General features: G+C 46.2%; 2 protein-coding genes and 1 non-coding gene across 3 annotated transcripts in view; 2 read left to right on the forward strand and 1 right to left on the reverse strand.

Annotated features, from left to right (window-relative positions):
* LOC119382628 (uncharacterized) overlaps window positions 1-4,707 on the forward strand; it is a 63,495-nt gene extending 58,788 nt beyond the window's left edge. The window contains exons 9-10 of the mRNA XM_037650413.2: window positions 328-767; window positions 2,017-4,707. Coding sequence (XP_037506341.1) covers window positions 328-767; window positions 2,017-2,529 — 953 coding nt within the window. The 3' untranslated portion in view covers window positions 2,530-4,707. The remainder of the gene's footprint in view (window positions 1-327; window positions 768-2,016) is intronic.
* A 5,924-nt stretch (window positions 4,708-10,631) lies between these two features.
* On the reverse strand, window positions 10,632-11,160 carry LOC119381135 (transmembrane protein 107). The gene has a single exon (XM_037649108.2). It carries the CDS (start codon window positions 11,141-11,143, stop codon window positions 10,727-10,729), a length of 417 nt encoding a protein of 138 aa, XP_037505036.1. The 5' UTR covers window positions 11,144-11,160; the 3' UTR covers window positions 10,632-10,726.
* Window positions 11,161-17,901: 6,741 nt separating this feature from the next.
* Window positions 17,902-17,977, forward strand: Trnaa-agc (transfer RNA alanine (anticodon AGC)). The gene has a single exon. It is a non-coding gene; the product is annotated as a tRNA-Ala (tRNA).
* Window positions 17,978-26,617: the final 8,640 nt, after the last annotated feature.

Here is a 26,617-nt window from a genome sequence, read left to right on the forward strand (position 1 = left end):
TAAACAGTTCTTGGAATCCAACCTCAGAGGTCCTCGGCAGCCATTGTCGTCAAAAACCTGCATGGCCATAGCCTTGCGCTTTAAAGAATCACAGGACAGATCCGGCTAAGTAGAGGTGTGGGGCAGACTTGGCGCTCCCCTTAGGCAATCAGTGGGGGGCGCCCCCCTTGCTCCGGGCCAGCGCGCACGCCTCTCAGTAGTATACGACTTCGTTGCCGACCATAAGGGTATTCCTGGTCGAGTGATCTGGAATTGCTAAATCTTTTTAATTACATGAACACGTGTTTGTGGAGACGTTACAAACCTCGTTATAATCCTCATTTGCAGACTCGACTTTGGCCACCATGGCTTCCCGTTACCCTCGCCACTCTGGCCTGGCGCCGTTCCACTCGTCCGTGCACGCGCTGCTGGCTTTCCTGGGCTGCTCCGTGGTGCTGACCGTGTCTCTGCTGGCGGTCGCGTACAAGAGTCGCTGCTGCTTGTCGCGCCGACGCAAGGCGCGCAGCCTGACCTCGGAGTCGTTCTGCTCGGACGGCGGTCTCGACTCGAGGCCCACGGTCCGTCTTCTGGCCGCGGGTTCGCTCACCTCCATCTCGGAGGTGTCCGCGGAGGAGGACGACGTGCTGGACGAGGGCGAAGCTGTGCTCGCCGCGGAGTCCATCCCGCTTAAGTCGTCGGGCGAGAGCCCCGAGGACTACATGGAGCAGGCGTGTCTGTTCAAGTCGGTGGGCTCCGTGTGCACGGCTTCGGTATCCTCTACACCAGTGGTAGGTTGGTTCTTTTTTGAGGAGCCTTCTTTCACATTAATGATGTATTCCAACGCAATGTGCATGCTGCCCGCCACGGTGAGTGGTCTAGTGGTTAGGGTGCTCGAGTGCTGACCCGCAGGTCGCGGGATCGAATCCCGGCCGCATTTTCGACGGAGGCGAAAATGCTTGAAGCCCGTGTGCTTATATTTCGGTGCACATTAAAGAACCCCAGGTGGTAGAAATTTCCGGAGCCCTCCACTACGGCGTCCCTCACAATCATATCGTGGTTTTGGGACGTAAAGCCCCAACAGTTATTATGAATTGGCATGCTTCGAACGCATGACGACGTGGAAATTACGAAAGACGGCACTTGCAGGTATTCAATTTGAAGTCGAGTAGTTTCTCAGGGAAACCGGACTGAACGACGCGTTGTGACAGTTCAGTGACTGCGTTGATGCGTTGCTTTTCGATACTATTGTCGTGACTTTGTAGTGCCGTTACAGAGCGTCTTCTCCTTTTTCATTCTTTCGCGCTCCCTTTCCCCTTCGTAAGTACAGGTTAGCCAATCGGAGACTTCCCCTAGTTAATCCCCGTCTTTCCTCTACCGTTCTATATATCTCTCTATCTATTTTTGAAGTAGAGTAAGGTTTGGTTACTATACGATTATTGTGTTTGTACTTCGTACTCACCGATGTTCTTCGGCGTAGCCAGGATATACACAGGGCCGCCAGAAAGCTTAAATTGGAACTTCTCCAGTCGCGAAACATCGCCCGAAGCTGCATTTTCATTCAGTGTTGTTCAAGTCTAAGTATAAGGATACAAAGAAAGAACTGCAGGATTTAATTTATAGGGAAAGCAAGAAAGGTCGACCTGACCATGGCTCTCTTGTCTAAATATGCTTGTACAAACAAAAGTTCGATTTCACAGGTAGAACAATGTTTTGTCCTGTCCAGCGCAACCGTTTGATTCGGCAAGTTGGTTGACTCGGTTAATCAAACGAGCGGCTGTTTTCGTTCCTCGAGGCACCGGTCAAGTAAAAAGACTCATCACATAGCAGCGCAAGCAGCCTCCAGGCAAACCTATTTCGTAGAGGAACTGGCCTTATGGCGGTAATTCAGTTGTACTATGGCAATTATTCAAACGTAAAATATCTAATCTCGAGAAACGCGTTCCAGCTACCTGCGTCACAATACCTTCTGATCGCTGGTGAGTGACATCTATTACCTTTGTAACAATATCCGCTTCTTTGCTTATCTCACCTTTGCAGCTCAAGAAGCGCGTGCCCGTGGCCACGGTGTCTCCACAGCCGCAGAGCCAGACGTGTACTCCTCGGCTTCCCCTCAAGCCGAGGCCGCTCAAGTACCTCCTCGCGGCGAGTGGCGACGGCGCCGAGGACTCGGTCGAGTCCCTCGACGCCTCGGGGCGCGGCTCCAATGGCCCCAACAACCACAGGCGGGCTCGCAGTCTCGCGGACCGCGTCGCCAACTTCGGCTCTCGCGCGCGGGACAGTGCGGCTATGGCACTGGCCGCGTCCCTGTCCGAGCTCAGCACTAGCGGCACCGAGGACGGCTTCGAGTTGGACTATTATGACTACGGATGCCACGACGTGCCCGGGTCGTTCTTCAGCGCACAAGTGGGCAACTGGCCACCGTTCTTGCCGCTGCCGGCCGAAGACGAACTCCTAGAGTTGCAGCTTCAGAACTACACGTTACCCCCGCCGACCGAGACGACCGACTTGAGCATGGTGGCTCAGGTACACGAGTCCGAAGACGAGCAGTGACTTGAAGTGTTGCGCGCTTCGCGCACCGATGGTTAAGTGGTGCGCGAAGACGTTTACACACTGAAACTTCACTTCACTTGTAAGCTGTGTCTTTTCGTTTTGCTTCACGAGCGATACAGCCACCAAAAGTTATAGAACACCTACGCGGTCATTGATTAGAACTGTACAGTAACTGCACCGTGCGACGAAATAATTTCTGACTGAAGTACATGTACGTAGGAGGGATGCGATTTAAGTCCGCTTCATAATGTTGCCAGCTGACTGAGTTTTAGGAAATAACGCAATAAGTTTGCGCGTGATACTGCAGAATTGTAACTCACACGTCCTCTTTACGTTGTTGGTGACATATCGGATGTCATCGGATGTCTCGGACGTCTCGGACCATCATCGTTCGTCGCAAATATTGCAGCGCGCGCTTTCGACGACGTGCTTATTAATGCAGAGCAAAACCTTGTACTAGACTGGCTGTCATAATGTGCAGATTGCTGTGCGCATCCAGTGGGCAATCACAAAAGCTAAATAGATCGCTGAGCGCTCTGCTTGCACTTCAGCTTTGAGAGTTGGCAGCATTGAATAAGATTTCACTGCTTTGAGGTCAGTCACCTGTTATAAGGCTTTGTTGACAAATACCTTCGCTTGAAATCGTTTAGCACCCAGTGTACGTCATTCTCGCTGCACACGGCTCTATATCTCTTGGAAGCCCGGCAAACATGCTGTCGAATGATTACAGCGGAAATAACCTGAAAGTCGCGAGTTTCGTCATTTCCGTTACATTCACCGGCTTCGCATACGCAGATGCAACGACGGCACATCAGATTACGGCCTGCGGTACTTTCGTGGTTACATCATCAGACCAGGCAAGTTATTTTTCATGATAACGCCGTCTTTTTTTTTTTTTTTTTCTAAAACCGTGCGCAGTGGTTTAGGGGCCGAATCCGCAAAGGTTTTCGTACGCAAATGATTCTTGATATTGTACGGTCACCTTCGCTAATAACGTGTCTGTTATTAAGAAATGGCAGTCATTTGTTCTCACAAACAGCTTAAGCGTAAGCACCTCTTCTTGCAAACGCTGGCGCTCTTTTAAGCGAATGCTGACGCATTGTGCGCCTCTTGTGCAACTCTTTTGAAACTGCGCCGTAAACGATCGCTGTGTTCAGATGCGCCCATGAGCAAGTTTTTACGTTGTTTTTTTGTTACTATTTAAAAGGTTGCTTCGTCTCTTGGCATCCGTCTTCAAATGCACGTGAATTGCAAAAAGGTTCTGACCTAACAAGCGCTTACGCATACTGGGATACCGCTTACGCAACCACTTACGCAAACTGAATGAAATTTGCTGCCTTAAAAGCTTCTATTCTGCTGAATGCTGTAAGCCCATTTCCTGTGTGTCCTATTGATATTATAAAGGCAAAGCAGGGAGGCTAATAGAAGAATATACGTCTTGCTATCCAACACAGGGAAGGGGGGGGGGGGCGTAGAGAAGTCAGGCGTAAAATAATAACTGAAGGCATAGTTTCGTGTCTCCAAACCACATGCCATAGCTTCGTGCCTCCAAAATTTAAATATATGTCACTGAACGTCAGTTTATATTCATACTAAAAACTGGCTCATTAAACGAATCAGTAATCAGTGAGTATAAAGTTTGCATATCTCACATAGTCTTTGTAATTTCTTTGTGCTACCACTAAACTAAGACATATTTCGGCAATGAAAACTCTAACGTACACATGTATTACATTGCGATATATTCTTTTAACACACGGCGGCGGCCCGCTTCCCCAGTTTTGTACATTGCCAGCATTTTCTGTATGACAGTTTAGACCCTTCATCAAGACAGCTTGCAGTGGCCGATAGAAATGAACTTCCTCCCAATTCTAATAGACTTCATTATATGTATAGCTTGACTGTTGCCTATAATTTTTGCATAGAACGTGTATGTGAACGGAGAACCTCGAGGAGATCACCACGAGCCAAAGCTTCCTCTGAAGAGCTTTTTTTTATTTGCATAATTCAGTACCTGACAACATCAAACCGCAGGCACTTTAATGATTTCTTCCATCGCAACGTCACAGTGCCCGACACGCTCGATTTCTATTATTTTTATGTTCAGCTAGGAGAAAAGCTGAGTAGTTCGTACGAACAGTTGTTGCTCTTAGCATTGCACCGGTGGCAAAAGTGAAGTACTAGAGAATGATCGCAGTGGGCTAAATTGCGATGAGCGGGGGTGTGACGCACCATGAACACGCTGATGGCGTGCTGATAGCGATGATATCGGGCCTTTTCCACTCTCTATGCTCGAGGGTAGTTCGGCGGATGGTTGCGTCTCGGAAACACTGTCACGTCATGGAATGATCACGATATAGATTCGCAATCTCTCGAAAGCTGTAGAAGATAACCGCCGAAGCCCGCAGGTTGCCCCCTCCCAACCAATACCATTCCAATACCATTACCAATACCAATACTAATACCAATACCGTTCCAAACATAGGAAGAGCCCAGTGGGGTGGCTTTACCTTCGTATTCCGGGAGTGCCCGTTCTGCACTTCAGCGGTTCTCGGTCACGTGACTTCACCAGACGTCACATATGATGCCACTAGTAGAGTGGCACGTCTCTGTCGACCCTGGCTCTGGCAGCATAATGATGCTGGCAAAATAGTAAGGACCGCGAAGCGGCAGGGCCTAGGTTACTGGCCCCCACTGACACTCAAAATCTATCGCTCCTGTGAGAACTCAGGGTGAATAAACTCAATTCAATTCAAAATAGCGATAATTATGCAACACCAGGTAGAATCTCGTATTTAACTCAAATCGTATATCCGCCACGGTGCTCTAGTGGTTACGGTGCTTGACTGTTGACCCGAAGGTCGCGGTATCGAATCCCGGTCGCGGCAGCCGCATTTCGGGGGAGGCGAATTGCTAGAGGCCCGTGTACATAGGATTAGGTGGACGTTAAAGAACCACAAATGGTCGAAATTTCCGGAACTCTCCACTACGGCGTCTCTCATAATCATATCGGGGGGTTGGGACGTAAAACCCCCGCAGTTTTGACTTCATACGTGACGTTTCCGTTCAGATCACGCGACCTCGAGCAGTTAAGGCGCAAAGAAACTCCCCACCACTCCTTCCCCGCTTCACCCGCATATGCATGCACCGCGTTTCACAATTTCGACCCTGCTCTCATCCCGTAGTGCCGTTCTTTTTATTTTGTTGACCGCCACCGTACATTTCTCGTAGTTGTTTTACCGAGAGGGCATTACTTCAACAGCTTTGATCTTTATTTTTATCTTATTGGCACTCACGTCTGAGAGGGGGCACGGTGAAGCCGATTGCTTCTTATTACAGCACACCTTGCCATTGTTGTGGACCTTCAATACTCAGTTCAAGTTTTGTGAGCGCAAATCCGCGTTGATCCCTATGAGCGCTCGGGTTGCGACGACTAGTCATTGGCCACAACGAGGACGACATTATTACGTCACAACTACACTACTTTTTTCTTCGGGACAAAGGCCTGTTTTGGAAAGGCCCTCATTTTATGTCACTTCCTCGCGAGCAAAAGCACGTCTTATCCTCAGCGCCTTGGCGCAGTTGACAATGAACCGTCAAGACGTGCAGCCCAGAGAAAGTTCTGTATATAGTAGACGACGCTAGTCACTTTTAAAGATTGCGTTTAATAAAAATGTTTTGGTACTCTATGCTGAGTGACTCGTTTGTCGGAGCATTATTGTTGTGCTGAACTGGGTTTCTTTGGGCTCATTTGCATATGAGGTAAGTATTGCACTTTGAAAATATTTTCGTCACGCGAATATCTTAATTTTTCCTCTTTTCTTTTTCTTTTTTTTTGCCGTAAGCAAATTGTAATTCTCTTTATTCATCATTAGTACAGAAGGAGGTCCCGGTGTTACAAAACTGCCAGGGCGTCCTCCTATTAATCATTTGACAATATCAATGAACTGTATATTATGGCAGCAGAGCAGTTAAATACTATATAAAAAAGACGTGAGAAAATAAAGCAGGACATACAGCAAGAAATAATAATAATAGAAAGAAACAACAAAACAAGGTAAGTGTTTACATGAAAAGTAATTTAGAAGCAAATAATATAGAATTCATTATAAACAATAAATAAAATGTAATCAGAATGTCAGTTTATATAAACACAAAGCTTTATCGAAGAACACGAGGTAGAGTTGGCAGGTAAATAATTAACTCATGCTTGCAAATGGGCCATGCGACATAAAAACTAAAACTTCTAAAAAAGAGTAACAAAAAAGGGGAAAACAGTTGAATACAATTGTGCGATACCGAATCAACGTGATATTTTAACAAAAGAGAGTTAAAGAAAACCGAATCTAATGATTTAAGTTATATAATCACAATGAAGCAGTATCGTTAATAGGTGTTTCTTCATGTGTTTTTTTTTTTGCATATTGTTGTGCGGCATGTTTTAATATCGAGTGGCAATGTGTTCCAGCACTTAATGCCAGTGGAAAAAAAGAATATGCTCCCATTCCCTAATTATTAAAACATTTAGGACCTGTATATGACATGTCATTTTAGACCGCTTATACATCCTAACAAATGTGATTTACAGAACTGCGTCCGGTTATATTGGGCAATTTTAAAGGGCCGCGAAATGCTTTTTTTTTCCAGATTCTGAATGTTTCTCGCTTTCGGGTAAGAACAATAGAAATTGTAAGACAGAATATATTTATTCCAATAAGAAGCAGAGCTTTAACTTGTCAAAATTAAAGAAATTTTATTCGGACCACACGAGCCTTGGACAAGTAGAAACAGTTATGCTTGTCAGATGAGAGCGAGGGGTAGCGCAACGACTCAACCACAACGTAAGATGCATATGCACACGTCATACATGTTCCGAGTCACGAATGTCCTTTAGCAAGCACCGACTAATACCCCTGTCACACGGCACGTGTAATGTCATTCGCGGCGAATGTCATTCATAATGAATGTCATTGCTGTCTTGCCTTTCGGGTCTACACGGCCATATGAAATGACATTCGCAGTTGATGTCGATGTTAATCGGCAGGCTACTATGATACCGCGAAAGTTACAAATCACGCACTTAGTTCACATATTTTCTCTTTATTGTTATTTATACAACGGTAAACATTATCCGGCTTATTCGAAATATACTGCGACGCGATACGACAGCATCAGTAGAAGAAAAATCCGTGTACACATACAAAGCAAGACTAGCTAAAGCCGCTCACGAGTCGCAACTTGTAGTCGGCAATACTTCGGACCGTGACAGCGTTCGTGAATTTGTGACCGTGATGGATGATGATCAGTTCAAACGAACGTTAATTGCTTTCCATGGCTGGCAGATTTGTGTTCAACACGTGCGCGACGCTTCACCAAAACAGCAGCGAGCGTTTGTAAACATGGCTGACAGGTGGCGCTAGCGTCAAGTCAAAGTCTGGAAACGAGAATATTAGCCCCGAGAACGAACACTGGCGGCGCGGCAGTCGCGGCGATGTGACGTCACGGCAAGGACTCGCTTGCTCCGCGGACGAGGACCGCCTTTTACTGCGCCCGCCGCGTACCCGCTCTTTCGCGGCACGGTGGTGATTACTGCTCATTCTTGGGATGCAAATCTCCCAAAGGAAAAAGTTGAAGTTTACACTACTAGCGAAAGTTTAGTTAGGTATAGAAAGTTTGGATAATATAGCTTACAGTGGGCGAATTTCCGTCCGAACGGAAGCTTCTCCGTGAAAATGGTGATGCACGAGAGCAAGACATTCGTTGTTTTCACCGCGTACTCTAAGACATCGGTGCTAAAAGATTTACGCTAATGGTTCTAACTTCATTACAACTTGGCGTAGACTCCACGGTTAGAACATGCGTCCCGAAGATTACAAATTAAATTAGGACGTTTTCAATTCACTAACTACATTGCGGCTTATCGTACAAGTCATGTCTGACTTTGCAGATTATCTAGGTGATTTAACAGAATTGCGCTTTCTGCTACAGGAGACTTTACATAGATCTGTCTATTTAAATAATCCCTTAATACATCCGGAAAATTAAACAAAATAATACTGCCACGCACACAATGGTTTCGGAAATTCTGAGGTGTTAGTATACTTGGATTATGTAAACATTTCTTCTCAACACTCGTCTGGGATTATGTGGCCGTATACCCCGATTTGCATTAATTGCTGGTCCGATCAACCGCCGGGTCACAAGCGGTAATGTTAAACTCTCGTGGGAGCACTGTTGATAACAATCGTCTGCAAAACAAACGCCTGAAAGTCGAAATGAGCGTTTTGAACTGTTTCGATGGCAATCTCAGTGACGTGGCCCACGTATTAATTGAACGTCCTTCGCCTTAATGAGTCAATAAATGGTCTCGCACGTCATGTCCACATAAAGGTTTATGATGCTCAGGGGTACATCAAATGCAAAAAAAAAAAAATTATGAGCTGGCTATTTAAACTAGTACTTATACAAGTGTAACAGCACCGTTGCTACCATGCTGCATGAAGACACAATCTGACAGCAATAAGAAATTTCCGCAATTAACCTCATCTTGTTTTTGTAGTAAGTGAAGCTCCGAAATTATTGCGAGGAAAACGTGAAACTAAACAACATGATGACTGAGCGAGTACACAAGAAAAACAAATACAGCAACTGCGGCAGTATTCTCGGGCGAGCGCTTTCGAGATATTTTGCGAAGCTCAATACCGCATGCGCTTTCGTAATCGTGCGCGGGGCTTGGCACACCGGCAAGAACGCTGTCCGCCGATCGCGGATGCGTCCGATGCAAATAACACTTGTGGAGGCGAAGCCATCATATTTTTTAAAGGAATCGCGCGTGAACAACGCAGCCTAATAATGTGAATAAGGTGTCTTGCGTGTCAATTAAGACCACAACATGAATGTGAGACACGCTGCCGATTATTTTGACCGCATCGAATTCTTTAACATGCTCCTCTATCCAAGCAGAGGAATGTTGCTTTAATACCCGTCGGAATGCGGCTGCTGTGGTCGGGAACCGGACCCATCTCCGAAGTTAGCAGCGCGACACAACAACAAACCTGATCACCCCTTTCAAAGTGTGCACGACGGCGCGCGGGCACCGTCGGGGACTGTGAAGAAAAAATGCATATAACTTTCTGTCGTTTTACTAGGAACATTATCGATGCTGTTTTCTTCATTCATCTGAAGCTTGAAACAGGCAAAAAGCGAACGTAAACAGCGGAACAGCGCACGAAGCAAGCGCGTGATATGCCGGCGCATCACTGCGAGCGTCGAAGAGTCCTTGCCGTGACGTCATCCACGCCTCCCGCCAGGAGGCGCCACCTCAACTTCTCGGGGCTAATAGCTGCACAAATTGCTTCCACTATCGCGTTGTACGTTAAAAAGTTACCGAAAAGTTAACAACAACCTTTAATAAACATCTGAACATCGTTTACACTTGCTTTAAGATATCGATTTTGTAATCTCTTCTCAAGCGCCTGTCGACGAGATTACACATGTCGCGCTTCCATGAGTTCGGTGAACACATTCAACGGCCGAATGTCATTACGTGTGAATGTCATTCACTATGCCCGTGTAGCAGCAACAAAAATGCCATTAACACCTAATGTCATTCGCCGCGAATGACATTACACGTGCCGTGTGACAGGGGTATAACCCAACGATATGTACCGCTTGAGCTAGACGACTGTGTCAAGATGTGTGGCATCGTGAACACTAAGAGGTGGGAAAATACTAATAAAGCAGCGCACAAAAGACAATCACGCACACGTAAAAATTACGCTAACACTAGCGCTGGTGTTGGAGTTACACATAAAAATGGCGCACATAAAAATGACACTAACGCCAGCGCCAGCGCTTGTGTTAACGTCATTTTTACGTGTGCGTGGTTCTGTAAAGTTGAAGTCTGGGTCAGTTGGTACCTAACGCTGAAAGAATGAGCCAGTGAAAAGGAAGGACAAAGAAGAGAAGTGGCATACGCAACGACTGGCGTTCGTTTGACTGGTTCATTCTTTCAGCGTGATTCTGTCTTTTGTGCGCTTCCTCATCAGTATCATGGCAACTATAGCCCATTAGTGCACATTAAGAAAAAAAAACGGAAATATGGAGACACACAGCACACTCGTGAACTACAGTTACGTACAAAAGTAAAGAAAGCACGTCGCCCTGCATTCACGAATGAAAGGTTCACTCGTCTCGGCTAGGGAACCTTCTTGAGGCACACGACTCCGACGATGACGCAAAGTTCCGCGAACGCCGGCAACACGCTACAGAACGCGAATATCCACCAGTACGCGGAACAGCTCCAGAGGTCGACCACGAAGTAGGTGAGTGCCACGGTGGCCGCACAGTGCGCTGTCGTCGAAATGAGGGCCTGAGACGCGAAGAACATCGAGACTCCGGTCAGGAAGCCGACCAGTTCGAACACGGCCAAGACCAGACCCAGCGAGAGGCCGATGATCATCTCGGTGCTCTTGGCAGCGTACTGCGCTTCGCTGAAGTCCCGCGGCAGACACGCCCGAATGTTTTCGTCGTGTACCCAGATGAGGGTCACCAGTAGCACAACGTGAGCGGAAAGGGTAAGAAAACGACCTGGTACGAGCGCGTTGGTCCGCATATCGGCTGACGCACTGGCAGGGTTAACACAGAAAAATATAAAAGAAATTGCGCCGATCAAGTTTCCCTAGTTATACTAGAACTTATCCGAACCCGTTGGTCTCTCAACTCATTTACCCAGACATGTGCAAAAAAGATTAATGCAAGAACTGTAGTTCTATAGAGCCACTCTGGAACACGTACTATGGGAATGCCGAGGGATAACGCACAATACTGGGGATGCAGCCTCTCGTCATCGCCTCCGTGCGATGACTTGCAGTAAAGTTCGAATGAACTCGATCGAATTCCCATAGCATGCTTCGCATTAATCAAAACAAAAGAGAGAGGTTTAACCAGGCTCGCAGCTTGTTGGATGTCCTGCGCACTTGCTGACAGGCTAACGCTGGACATGGAACGTCACACGCAAATAGAAGACGGTAAGCGCGCTAAAGGACATGTCCCACAACAAAAGCACGACATAGTCAAAGCGTCGTCACAACACAATCATAGCGGTGATGACGTACGGCATAACGAGAACCAAAAATGAGGAAACGAGCAGGAAGAGTTCCGATCAGTTGAATTCCTTTAGTTGGCTTGCAATTTACCTGCCGGGCTTTGCGCCCTTAATGACGATATCTTTCGCTTGTGGTAATCACAGCATGGTCTGGTCCGCTTAGTCAGCCTTCGGAATGCCAGCGAAATAAAGTACAGGCGGCTCGTATTACGCAGAGTGCTTGGTTCCAATATCCTTGCCTCGAATCGTTTGCGTTGACCATCTACTGACGGTGTGCCAGCTGTCTCACAAAGTGAACGTCAGCGTCAGTGCCACTGTTGTCAAGATGGTGGTTTGCACAAAATCCGGTGGACGGAGAAGGCAGCACCTTCGTGTCATGCGTCATCTTCACCGCGGACAACGTCACGAGGGTCCGTAAGTGCACTAGCGTCGTCCGTTCCTTTCCCTTGGTGTTGGTAATTTCTGTGCTACCTTTTCCACTCGATGAAGAGCTGACACTCCGTAAAAAGCAACAAGCCAGAAATGTGCACGTAAGCAACCAGATCGTTCACGTCTGTACAAGTGCGTGGGCTTACGCAAGCGAGCGTGAGTTGCGATCACAGTGAATCACACTTCGCGTGTCCGGACAGGGGCGCGAGGTCCTTTCTGTTGCTGTGTTCTTCTAGCGGCCGTCTCCTTGGCAACGGGTAAACATTGAACGAAGACACCAACTGCGCGGGCTTCTCCTATGAGCACTTCAGCTGATTTTTGTTAGAAGCGACATCGAGGTGTGGATCATATACGAGGTGTATATGATCTCGATTTCGGCGAAGTTCGCCGACATAAGTGAAATTTATAAGCTCTTAGAATATGAAACGCGGCTCGCTCAAAAAGCCTGGTTTTTCCTTTCCACCGCAGCAACCTGGTTTCATACAAACTTCGAGCCCTACATAGCGTACGAGACATTTGTCATATATACCTTCAGCTTATGTCATACGGGCAACCGACGTGTATTCATCAATTAACATGAAGCTTCTTCCGGAAAGCGGCAGGTGGACAGGAAAGGCAAAGCTGCTGTATCTTCCACGAAACCAACTGCAATGTGGTTGGCCGCTTTTGAAAGATTCAAAAAGGCTGTTAATATTACGAGCTAAGGGCGGATCGAGGAGGAGCAGAACTTTCTCTTAGTCATTAAAAACTGCCGAGAGTTAGAAAACGATAAAAGAACGAAATAAACTGAACCACAACGTTTTCAACAACGCGCATCGTACGAATGTGTCTGCAGTAGTATTTTGAATTAATTCAAAGTAATGCTTTGGATGCGGGAAAACGAAGCAGTTGAATGGCACGTTTCGAAAACCAAAGCGAACAAATTTGCCATGTATAAGCCGCTTTGAGGCGCTTTCAGACGAGCTATTAGCTACCGTAGTAACGCTTCCAAACTTTATATTCACGATACGGAGTAACACAACCATTGAATGCATGTAAAATTATTATGGAACGATTTCCCGAAATTGAAATACCAAACTCTAGTTCAAATGACCGAATTCTGCCACTATATGTCTGATATTCTAGTAAACGTTGGAGGCAGAGATTCTTTTGTGAGCTCAGTTTTTTTTTTTCAAAAAAAAAATCACAAAAGAATCGAAAAATTATGAAAAATTGGAGTTTGAGCTTCGATGTTTACTAACTCATATTTTTCTCATGAGTGCAGGAGGCCCAAGTCTGCCAATATGTCTCACGAATGTTGGTACTGTATAAATGTTAGCCGCCAGAATTTCGTTGACCTTGGATTTTTAAGCAAATATGAGGAAAGACTTATTTCATAAATCGAAACATGAAGTTCACGTCTCCATGTCGTCGTAGTGATGGCATATAGGACAGCGCTGTTATTCTTAAAGGAGACATGACAACCAATTTTCGATTATAATCTGTGTTACGTAGATTAATTACATACAAGCTGGCGAAATTTTAGCGCATTTGGTCGAACACTTGAATTATAAAAGAATATTTGTAGAAACCTGCGAGTGACCTGAGAGTCGGGAAACATCGACGCACCCGCGAGCCATGACGTAACAAGCTTCTCGCTGGGCGAGCGCCTGCATTACGACATGCGATTTAATTCTTTTATTTGACGTGCGGTTTTTATCTATAATTGGGGCAGGTAAGCACACTGAAATGTTATTTTTGTGATATTGCGTGCCCTTGTAAATGCTAGCGCCAATATTTGCGTCTATGATTACCGTTCTTTATTAATTACGCTGACAATTGGGCCAGTTTGAGAAATCTTCCTATTGGAAATAAAATTCCACACCTCTCTAATGAGGGCAGGTAATCCTACTCTACAATACCCCCCTTTTTTTTTTTCATACGTAAAAGTGATACCCTACAACCGTTAGTAGCAAATTCTTGTTTTGTAATGTCAGTGTGCACAATGTAAATGCCGAAATTTGACATCGTAGAAAAATTCGAGCATTAATTTGCAACCCTATAAATGTGAGGATTACATATAACTCAACAGTCATTATCCTTTAAAACGTCATTGCTCGGAGCGACGAAAATGGAGTCGGTGCGCTTGAGTGTCCATGTCGTCGTTATGGAAGCAGTGAACTGCTGATAACATTTCGAAGAGCAAGGCAAGAAACACTAAGTATGAACCAACTAGCCTAAACGAAAGTTTTATTGCACGTAAGATTTCTTTCTCGCGAGGAATAAAGCGTCGTGCCACACAGTAGGGCCCTAACTGCGCCAAGTGCCACTTGCACCCAATCGACGCGACATTTGCTCGTTCCGCTGCGTTGCACATAGTTCCGTTGTCTTAGAAGGGTACGCACTTACACGGTGGTCGATTACTGAGCTTTTACAGACGCTGAGCGTGATTTATTTAAGCAACGTTAGATCAAAGTCCTGCCTTTTAAGTTTTGTAGTCATTCTTATTCTACCTCTCATATTTATTTATTTATTTATTTATTTATTATTTATTTATTTATTTATTTATTATTATTTATTTATTTATTTTATTATTTCTGGCCGTTAATAACGACATGGCTGCTCATACAATATAGATGGTTATATCAGGGTCATAACAGCCGCCAATTTGAAAAGCGCGCCATCGCCTCTAAGATGCCACAGCGTGCCAACGGAATCTCGAAGGCCACAAGAGCGCCCGCTTGGTTCTTATGTTCGGCGAGAGAGGACAGCACCAGCTTAATGTTGAAACTTTTGAATTGACTGTATGACATCGTGGATTAAAACTAAGTTGTTACCATCTGTTCTTTCCGACCAGTTCGAAATAACAGAAATGAACGATGGAGCAGGACATACCATTGGCCTCAGAAATTCGCAATCGATGAGACGTTAACGGCAATCTCAGAGGTCTAATAACACTGTCGGTTGTTTTACAATTTATAGATAGATGGCAGTAGTAGTCCAAGATCCTGTCTTCCGTTCTTTCTCCATTTTGTTTTCATAAAGTTAATTTCTCCTTCCCTACTAAAGTCCACGGTTTTTACCCTTGATAGCGATTGTTCGACACCGTGTAGCACCTGTACCTGACTGATATCATTCGGAAAATACCAACGCCCTAATTCACCTTGGATGGATGGATGCTATGAGCGTCCCCTTTAAAACGGGGCGGTGACATGTCTGCCACCAGGCTCGAAAAAAAAAAAAAAAAACTTCCTTGTTTCATGTTGGCCTAATACCTTACGTTTCATGTAGAGCGGTGGCGCGCCTCTAGCGGTGACTGCCAGAATCACGACTTGTGGCTCTCTCACCTTCCTCCGTCCGCGTTTCCCGGCTGTGAATGCGTGTTTGCGCGCTGGCGTGACTAGCCGTGTGTCCGCATGGGAAGTGTAAAAGAAAATAGGGGTGAACTTGTAGTGTGCTGTTCGGTCGTAAGTGCAGCGAAGCATGAGTAGCAGCTTTTCTGTGGACGAGTTGAAGAAATTTTTATTGATTGACCTTTCAAAACGCCCAACAGCATCACGGCGGCTCGCAGGCTTGTGCTTGAACACAGATGGGACGTTTTCGGGGTGGTCTGTAAACCTCGATGGTTCTCCTGCAAGTAGTGGGAAAAGAAAGTGTTCTTATATTGTTCAACATTTTCCCCCTTTGGTTGACAATCGCGGCAGCTTATCACACATGCAGAGAGATTACCTAGCTTTATATCCGGGCTAACCCAGTAGTTGATGCTGAACTAAAACCATTCAGAGCATTTACATGAAACGTAAATAAGTGGGTCGAGTGGGTTTGTCGGGCAGAAATGTCTGTCGAGTTCATAGTCGGTCGGGATGGGTCAGCCTGATTGCAGGGGTTAGGATGATCCAGCACGACTGACTAGCGTTTCCATGAACTCGACAGACATTCCTGCCCGACAAACGACCCAGCCGACCCGTTTACCAGCATGCGTGTAAATGCGGATCGGTCGGGCCCGCCAGCGCCGAGGCTTTTGGAACGGCAGCGGGGACCGGAAGCCCAGTTCGAATGTGCTGATGTCTCTGCTGGACACTGCGTGTCGTTTTTTCTAGAGTCGTCAGAAGCGAGTTCATGTAAACGCGGTCACATCGGGATCGGTCAGCCAGATTTCTGACTCGACTCGCTCACGACGTGAGCGGGTCGTCATGCAAACGTAGCCACTGCAATGATGTAAACGATTTCACTACATATCTCGCCGCCCGCGCTTCGTCATTCGCATTCGCTGTGATCGACCCCGCCCGCGTTATCGTTAACACCGTGCTGTCGTCTTAGCGGCTGTACGCCACTCTTATCAGGCATCCGATCCCACTGATGTGACGAAGCTCGAAATGGAACAGCATAGGAAAAGCATCGCTGCAAAACGCGGTGATGGTCAACACTGCGCACCGTTTCCTCAACGTGAATGCCATCAAGCAGAGAATCTTACCTGATATGAAATGCTCGCTGCAAACGCGCGAGTTGGCTGTAGGCGTCCACGTAGACCCGTCGACGTTCATTCGGCGCATCGCCTGAATCTACTTTTTCCTTTTTGCTGCGTGTAAAGATGCTGCAGGGAAGCAAAAAAACCTAACCTTGGGGAGCTTATTGCTGGCATTTGTGCAACCTACAGCGGCGCACCTCTGCGGCATAACTAAACCCGGACACGAACGCTTGCCAGTGTGGCGACGCACAAAAGCTAGTGCAAGCGAGCAGGAGAGCCTCAAAAAAACATGGCGCCCGCACATTTCCCGTCGTACTCCGCGCGGCGCTCGCCGCGCATGCGTAGAGGACCCCCTTGGAAAAGGCGAATTCAAAACAAATATAACAGTTTGAAGTAGGCAACCAACTCAGTCAGTGAGGGTTGTTTGGCCATCAATGCAATTTTGCAGATGGGGTAGGGGTAGTAATGGTTAGGGCTCAAATTTGTAAAATCGGCCTATTTAGTCAAGTGACCAGCAACAACTACAATAAAAAATAGACATGTGTCAGAACGAAGCCACAACTAACCAAAACCTAAATAAGACAAAGGGAAAAAAACTTAGATGGCATGGGTTTTCATGCGTGGTCTCTGAATATCACCGTTTATTAAATGCGTGTAGCATTTACTATTTGAACTGACCAACCGATCAAAGGACATGTCGACCACCGGGATATCTAACCGCATCTTCCTTCCATGGAACATTGTTTGTCCCACCAATATTGCATATACCCACTCTGGGAGATTAGCCAAGATTGGTCGTCTGATCACTGGAGAAATTATAAAGGTAAAAAAAAAGAAACAAAATAAAATATTAATTGGAGAACTGCAATTATAGTACGCCTGCGCAATCAGACCTGACCAGAAAAACTTTGAACAGCGATACTACAAATTTTTTGCAATATATTTTATTGCTTCACGAATACCTGTGAAAGTAGAGATTAAAATCGTTTACGTTCATTTGCTTAGACCATCGAAAGGCCCATCCCGGGACCATCGAAACACGTGCTTGGCATTAAATATCCCAGAAGTTTACAATGCTCTATGTTAGGCAAGGGGACGGCTGAACACACACGCACACACACACACAAAATTAGAAAAGAGGCACACAACAACCACACCTAGCACTCATCTACTCGCGCTACATCGTTAAATGTGCTTATAACCAACCAGCCAACAAGTTCACCTTATTTGACATCATGTCTGCTTTACATGTTGTCCAAGAAAGGGCTGCTATTCCACCATCAAGAAATATTTCAACAACGCCTTCATAATCCCATTCTGCAACCGTGGGCTGGCAACGAAAGCTTGTAATTGTTCGTTGCAAGATACGTCTAGGAAGCGCTCCATCGTCGGGGGTGTAGCTCAAATGGTAGAGCGCTCGCTTAGCATGCGAGAGGAGGTACTGGGATCGATACCCAGCACCTCCACTCTCCTTTTTTAAATTTTATTTATTTATGTTTTTAGTAATTTTGAGAGTACGCGTTGATTTTTATTGAATCTCAGTAAGCGCGGGAGTTTGAAACTGAGTGGTTGTCGAGAGACCCTTGACAGAGCTCAAGGAATCTTAAGCTTGTCTCTGTCCAGTAGGACTGCACTGTATGATGTTACTTTCATGTTACTTTGTTTTTGTTGTTACTTTCCAAAATGCACAAAAAATCAGTTTCGTAAAAATTCCACGGGAACTCCAAACACCGATAGATTCATGATTTCTAAATACTGTAGGCTTGCCATTTTTATCCGAAATGCACAAAAAATCAGTTTTGTCAAAATTCGTCGGAAACTTAAAAAACCGATAGACTCAAAATTTCCAAAGGTTATAGGCTTACCATTTGTATCCGAAATGCACAAACCATCAGTTTCGTCAAAATTCGACGGGACCGTCAAAACCGTAAGATTCATGATTTCCAAAGACTATAGGCTTGCCATTTTTATCCGAAATGCACAAAAAGTCAGTTTCGTGAAAATTCGACGCGACCTTCAAAACCGAAGGATTCATGGTTTCGAAAGGCTATATATAGGCTTGCCATTTTTATCCGAAATGCACAAAAAATCAGTTTCATCAAAATTCGACGCGACCTTCAAAGACCGATAGATTCAAGATTTCCAAAGGTTATACGCTTACCATTTTTATCCGAAATGCACAAATCATCAGTTTCGTCAAAATTCGACGGCGCCTTCAAAACCGTAAGATTAATAATTTCGAAAGGCTATAAGCTTACCATTTTTATCCGAAGTGCACAAAAAATCAGTTTCGTCAAAAGTCGACGGGACCTTCAAAACCGAAAGATTCGTGATTTCCCAAGGCTATATGCTTGCCATTTTTATCCGAAATGCACAAAAAATCAGTTTCGTGAAAATTCGACGCGACCTTCAAAACCGAAAGATTCATGGTTTCGAAAGGCTATATATAGGCTTGCCATTTTTATCCGAAATGCACAAAAAATCAGTTTCATCAAAATTCGACGCGACCTTCAAAGACCGATAGATTCAAGATTTCCAAAGGTTATACGCTTACCATTTTTATCCGAAATGCGCAAATCATCAGTTTCGTCAAAATTCGACGGCGCCTTCAAAACCGTAAGATTAATAATTTCGAAAGGCTATAAGCTTACCATTTTTATCCGAAGTGCACAAAAAACAGTTTCGTCAAAAGTCGACGGGACCTTCAAAACCGAAAGATTCGTGATTTCCGAAGGCTATAGGCTTGCCATTTTTATCCGAAATGCACAAAAAATCAGTTTCATCATAATTCGACGCGACCTTCAAAGACCGATAGATTCAAGATTTCCAAAGGTTATACGCTTACCATTTTTATCCGAAATGCACAAATCATCAGTTTCGTCAAAATTCGACGGCGCCTTCAAAACCGTAAGATTAATAATTCGAAAGGCTATAAGCTTACCATTTTTATCCGAAGTGCACAAAAAATCAGTTTCGTCAAAAGTCGACGGGACCTTCAAAACCGAAAGATTCGTGATTTCCCAAGGCTATATGCTTGCCATTTTTATCCGAAATGCACAAAAAATCAGTTTCATCAAAATTCGACGCGACCTTCAAAGACCGATAGATTCAAGATTTCCAAAGGTTATACGCTTACCATTTTTATCCGAAATGCGCAAATCATCAGTTTCGTCAAAATTCGACGGCGCCTTCAAAACCGTAAGATTAATAATTTCGAAAGGCTATAAGCTTACCATTTTTATCCGAAATGCGCAAATCATCAGTTTCGTCAAAATTCGACGGCGCCTTCAAAACCGTAAGATTAATAATTTCGAAAGGCTATAAGCTTACCATTTTTATCCGAAGTGCACAAAAAACAGTTTCGTCAAAAGTCGACGGGACCTTCAAAACCGAAAGATTCGTGATTTCCGAAGGCTATAGGCTTGCCATTTTTATCCGAAATGCACAAAAAATCAGTTTCATCATAATTCGACGCGACCTTCAAAGACCGATAGATTCAAGATTTCCAAAGGTTATACGCTTACCATTTTTATCCGAAATGCACAAATCATCAGTTTCGTCAAAATTCGACGGCGCCTTCAAAACCGTAAGATTAATAATTTCGAAAGGCTATAAGCTTACCATTTTTATCCGAAGTGCACAAAAAATCAGTTTCATCATAATTCGACGCGACCTTCAAAGACCGATAGATTCAAGATTTCCAAAGGTTATACGCTTACCATTTTTATCCGAAATGCACAAATCATCAGTTTCGTCAAAATTCGACGGCGCCTTCAAAACCGTAAGATTAATAATTTCGAAAGGCTATAAGCTTACCATTTTTATCCGAAGTGCACAAAAAATCAGTTTCGTCAAAAGTCGACGGGACCTTCAAAACCGAAAGATTCGTGATTTCCCAAGGCTATATGCTTGCCATTTTTATCCGAAATGCACAAAAAATCAATTTCGTCAAATTCGACGGGACCTTCAAAACCGAAAGATTCATGGTTTCGAAAGGCTATATATAGGCTTGCCATTTTTATCCGAAATGCACAAAAAATCAGTTTCATCAAAATTCGACGCGACCTTCAAAGACCGATAGATTCAAGATTTCCAAAGGTTATACGCTTACCATTTTTATCCGAAATGCGCAAATCATCAGTTTCGTCAAAATTCGACGGCGCCTTCAAAACCGTAAGATTAATAATTTCGAAAGGCTATAGGCTTGCCTTTTTTATCCGAAATGCACAAAAAACAGTTTCGTCAAAATTCGACGGGACCTTCAAAACCGTAAGATTCATGATTTCCGAAGGCTGACCGTTTTTATCCGAAATGCATGAAAATCAGTTTCGTGAAAATTCGACGGAACCTTTAAAATCCGAAAGATTGAATGCCTAGGGGGCGAGCGCCCCCGCTCCCAAATCTTCTAAGGGAGGGGACGGTAAGTCTGCCGCATACTTTTACTCAGCCGGAGCTGTCCCGTAATTGTTTAAAGAACATGACCATGCACGGCCAGTAATGATTGCTAAAGGACATTGATGTTCCATTTCAAGAACTGTTTACTTCCCATCTTTATACTCCCGAAAAGCCAACGACCAAATGCAGAGGCCATGGTGAGAATCACGTGATCTCTTCATCTTGATCTTTAACACGAAAGTGTTTTCTACCGGGGTCCACCAAGACTTCACTGACGTCATTTCCGTCACTGAAGTGACGTCGCTAAAGAGCGCACGAATAGATGCCAAAGAAAAACCAGAAGAGAAAGTTTAGTTGATTTGGATGGCCTGGAAATCGAACCCACGACTTCTCGGTTTGCGACAAGTGCACGGCACTCTAACCACTGCGCCACATGCTCGAGGCTTTAGAAGCGCGCCGTATATATCTCACACCTCCCTCTCACATCGATGTTGGCGGGGCGGTGTCGTCGTCTACAAGCGGGGAAGTGAAGTACTACATAATGACACTGACAAGTGCTGACAGGGAGCGCTTCGGTAGTTTCAGCGCCACGGAGCCTTTCAATGCATTATTGCAGCCGACGACTCCTGGGCCTCATTTTGCATTAAAATATTCTTTTACAGTCCATTTTTCATATATGTAAACGCACAATAGAGCCTCTACCTCTAGTTTTCGCTAAAAACCGCAAATAGACCTCTCCCCGGGATACGTCACACCGCAGCGGCCACGTCACCGCTTGACGGCACCGGCGCACGTGCGACGGCGGCAGTTGGCAAAACATCCTCGCTGCTGGCTCAGCGTGGATCGCACGGTGCTTGGGGCATGCTTTTTTTTTCTTTTGAACCTCTACCTTCATCCTTCCGTTCCAAGATTAGTTGTGGTATGTGTCAGGGAACATATAGATGTGTGGTAGACTACGTGACGAAAAATTTGCCGCGCTGCTGGCTGTTAACTTGGAGAAGTGAACCCACGTGGTGGTCTGTGCGAGGAACAGCGGCATCGTCTTCGAAAGTGTGCCGCGTTTACTGTGGCGTGTATTGTGCGATGAAAGGCAGCGACGATATCGGCTAACGTTTGCGGACGTTGAAACTGACAGTATTGTGTGCTGGGTGAATAACCATCTATCTTGTTTGCGAAAACATTGGCGCGTGTTGTGCCAGTCGCAGCGACCGGTGGTCGACGGAGCATCAGGATTGGACATATTAGTTAAGGTGAAAATGAATTTGATGCGATGATCTGCAAGTGCGTACATCTCAGTGTTTGTGCTGCGTGCAGAAAAGGAAATGTCCATAATGCTGAAAGGTGACGCATGAAATCGCAGCGTGTTTTAGCATCGCCAAAGCTGCATGTACGGTTTGCCACGGCGAATACGCAAGCCCATACAAGACTACGCATGAACTCGCAACGTGTTTTAGCATTGCCAAAGCTGCATGTACGGTTTGCCACGGCGAATACGCAAACCCATACGAGTGTTGTGCACAGTGGAGGTTCTTGTTTGTCATATTCTTGTTAGCTTACCTTTACGGCTCGATCTTTATCAAGTGGCAATGCACATTCCGAGTTCGTGTATCAAGTCTAAAGCAGCGAAGCACGCAAACACGCTGTAGGCATCAGATACAGCAAAGTAACCGCCTAAGAGATTATTTCTATCGCAATCGATTCTTTATATCGATTATTTGTTTAACATCGCAAAGCTGCGCAGTGGGTTATGAGGAACGCCGTAAGGGAGAACTTCGCTTTAATTTTCACGGCGATTCGTTAACCTCAGCCGAACGCACGCCAACGAGTGTTTCCTAGATGCGAAGCATCTCTTGCTTGGTGGGTATGTCCCGCGGCCTGGTAGTCCGCACTCACACTACGCATGCGCAACTCTCCTCCTTCCCTCTCTCCAACAGCTGCGTGTTACTCTTTCCACTTCTCTACCAGCACCTGCTTGCTCTTCTCCTGCGTTCTCGCTTCTGCTCTCACGGCGCATGCGCTACTCTTCCCCTCTGGTCTCCTCTCCTTGGAGTGGTAGAGTGCTGCGCGCGTTCAGTCCAGCGCTTGCTTCGGTCGACTCCTCTGAAATGCGGGCTCGACATGCCGAAATTCTCTCCTGCGCGGCGCCGCGATGAGCGCCAGTGCATGCGCGTCCCCTCCCCCTCTCTCTCCTCTCCTACGCTGCCTGCCTCTCGCGCGCCTGTCGACCGCGTTTGCAATTCTCTCCTGCGCAGCGCAGCGATGAGCGCCAGCGCATGCGCGTCCCCTCCCCCTCTCTCTCCTCTCCTACGCTGCCTCCCTCTCGCGCGCCTGTCGACCGCGTTCCCCGCTCGCCATGTGAGGCTAGAGGGAAGACACGACGCGCGTACTGTTCCTCTTCGCGTTCCACGACGCGAGGTTGGTAACATGCCCGAGGTCGGTAGCATGCCCAACGAACGCCAACGGAACGCGATCGTGCAAGTGCTCCGGCTTCGCATCGCCTCATGGTCCCCTTTAGCGGGAGATGGTGTAATATTTTTCTTCTTTTTCTTTTTTCATTCATTTCTGACCAATATTTCGCGCCTTGAGTGAGAATCTAATCCGTCACCTCGCGCACAGTAGCTCAAAATCATGTTGCCGCAAATGCTGTACGTCGTTTAAAACTGCACTACAGATGTCGTGACGGAAATGGAGTACGTTTACATACATGCTATGCTAATGTTTCTCCTAACACCAGTCGTCGTGAAAATGTCCAACATTCGCCTTCGAAGAGCATAATATTTTTTATGGCTGTCATTCACGGCGAACGAATCACCATATGCTCACCTAAGAGAATCGTGCATTATAGGCAGACTCCTCGTTTTAACAGCTGTGAATTCAGAAAATAGCGATTTGCAAAAAAAAGTCGCCCGCATCTTCCCACGGGGGGGAACTCGAGTAAATGCGTCGCCGAGTGGTGGGGGTATCGCGTGAATGTTGCGTAATTGGGTATGGTTTGGGAATGCTTAATTGTTACACGATGCGCCCACCAAGTACGACTTGAACGGCTCCAGCGTGCACGAAGTTCCTGGTCCGCAGCTGGCTTCAAACGCTTGCGTTCAGCGTCGTATGCTCGTCTCTTCGCAGTCTTGTCTTCTGCGTTGCGCGCTGTTGTTGACGCCGACGACGGTGAGGGCGGGGTAACGTTGCCTTCAACGAGTGGTGGGACGCTGATTGAAGGTACTCTTGCTTCCATCGCATCTACTCGAGTCAAGCAAAGCGTCAAGTCAAGCGAAAGCCAAGTAAAGACGCCCTTGACTGAATTCCAAACGCGCGCTCCGCCGCTTATTTACACACCGCCCGCGTTCGAGGGAGAGGAGGGAGGGACGGAGAGGAGGGAAGGAGGGAGGGAGAGGAGAGGCTTACTGCCGGCACGAGACGAGCATGCGCAGTGGGGGTGTGGACGGCGCCGCCGACGCCGCAGGTGCGACAAAGAAATGCTCCGCATTTAAAACTGCTATCGAAGGAAAGTAGACACACGCAGCGCCGGCGGAACGTTCATGCTAACCAGCGCCTGCTCCAAGGGCGGGACATGTGGGTGGGGCACTCCCAGTGACGTTATACTGTTTGCAAACAGGGGGAGGTCCATTGTTGGGTGACCCGTGTCATGGCCTCCTTTGACCTACTACAGCATTTCTTTAAGTGTAGTTTGTGCTTCCGTTGTGATAACTGAGCATGTACCTAGAATTGTAGTAAGTTCAACGATCTTAGTACGACTTGTGTGCTTTGTTGAAAGCAATATGCCGTTCAATTTTATTATGAATGCTGCTGCCAAGCTTTGTTATTCAACTTCTGTATCTGTGTGATATACTACTTTTCTTTGAAAGCACTCATGCGCATGTCCGTTCGCTTAACGCCTAAGAGGTGTCGGCACTGGCCATCACATTGGGAGTGACATGTGCGCTAAGAACAAAACATTCAGTAGCGAGATTAGTCGTGGTTCTAATGAACTTTACAGAACTAAGGCTGCCCTTTTTTCAAAGCCAGTATAAGCTTGTCTAGCTTTTTATGAGCTGACTATACTATAGTGCTCGTCCTTGTGTGTCACTTTGTTCGTTGTCCTGGCGTGGCGTTTTACAACTCTCGCCAGCCGTCACTTTGTGCACATCGTAATGAAGATAATTGTGGCGCCATTGGCAAGCGCTAATGACAGCCTTCTGCTGTCGTTGTCAGCAGGAGGAATCAGCGAGTTTTTCTTTTACGGCGCCAACTCCTAGAGACGTACACGCTTGCGGACAGGTTGACTTCTCGGGACTCCAACATAGCGCCATAAAAGGTGAAACGAAAGCCCAATAAAAAATTATAAAAAATAGTCATGGTTTTAGTTAATGGTTGTATAGCAGTGGCGTAGCCAGGGGGTGGCACACCGGGGACGTGCCCCCCCCCCCCCCCTGAAATTTTCTTTCCCATGGGATACAGAGCCCAAAATGACACAACCACACTTACTTGTCCAGATCCCATGTCAGATCAAGAACGTGCCCACCCCAAAACAATTTTCTGCCTACGCCACTGTTGTAATTTGAGCGAAGTAGTAGTTTAGTCAGCCCCGTGGACAGTTAATTAAAATCTAATTAAAACGGCTACTTACACCTTAAAAGCACTCAGAAGTACCTACAGGTTTGCCGTAAGTGAACATATAAAAATGACGTTTGGTGGGTACGTAGTACCCAAATGTTCGGCTTGTAAAGAGTATACTTACCACGTGTAATAGGATTAATCAGGGCCTCATCAGACCGCTGAATGCCTATAGTTTCGCTGCAAATAGAGCTAGGAAGACGGATTTTGGAGTGTAGAAACATATACAACAGTAGACTACAAAACAGAAAGTCGGGCTAGTTGGTCTTGATTCATAACGTAAGGAAATGCACAGCGCGGAATACAGAACGAAACACGAAGCACACACGCACAGCGCTGTCCGTGTGTGCTTCTTCAAGTGTTTCGTTTTGTATTCCGCGCTGTGCAATTCCTTACGTTATGAAGTAGACTACGGTGGTGTACTGTGCCCTTTGAGTCAGCTGAGGGTACTGAAGGGGGCGATGTCACTCGCTCAGCCTGCGCGTGGCGTGCTCCACTCCCTCCGCTCTAGTGGCGGCGCTCACTGGTGCCGGCTGCACCTGCGTACGCTCCGCTGCGCTTACGTCAGGCGCGTAGTGTGCGCTTCTCGCTGTGCTTTCCTGACGGTGCCCGCACCACGCCCTCCTCTCCTTCATCCGCTATTCTCCACTCTTTCGGCGCTCGTTTGTACCGACGCGTTGGGCACGTCAGCAGTCGCCTGGCCGGACCGCAGGAGTAAGACATGTGCGCTTGCGCTCGCTTCGTTCGCGTACAATGAAGGTTGGACGATGGTCAACAACCAGGTTCTAATCGTCCTTACGGACTGTGTGAGCGCACAGTCCATAAGTTTGCATAAAGGGTCCCGAAATTTTACCGAAACTGCACATTCTACACACATTATAGAAAGCTAACCTAGCTAGAGTCATTACATCCTCTAAGCGCAGCTGAGAACAAAGTTTTTTTACTTATGCAAGTTGCATCTTTGGTGTACTTACTGATAACGAGTCCGTGGCGTGTACTTTTCGTATGAGGTAATGCGACACCTCGAAGACAAACTTCCGAGTCAGGGGCGTAGCCAGAAATTTTTTTCGGGGGGGGGGGGGGGGGGGTTCAACCATACT

This window comes from Rhipicephalus sanguineus, chromosome 2, assembly GCF_013339695.2.
Source record: "Rhipicephalus sanguineus isolate Rsan-2018 chromosome 2, BIME_Rsan_1.4, whole genome shotgun sequence".
Classification (NCBI taxonomy): domain Eukaryota; kingdom Metazoa; phylum Arthropoda; class Arachnida; order Ixodida; family Ixodidae; genus Rhipicephalus; species Rhipicephalus sanguineus.

What these genes read in the sequence shown, in the direction of transcription:
- LOC119381135 (XM_037649108.2), bottom strand. Translation starts at nt 11,143, where the DNA reads ATGCGGACCAACGCGCTCGTACCAGGTCGTTTTCTTACCCTTTCCGCT.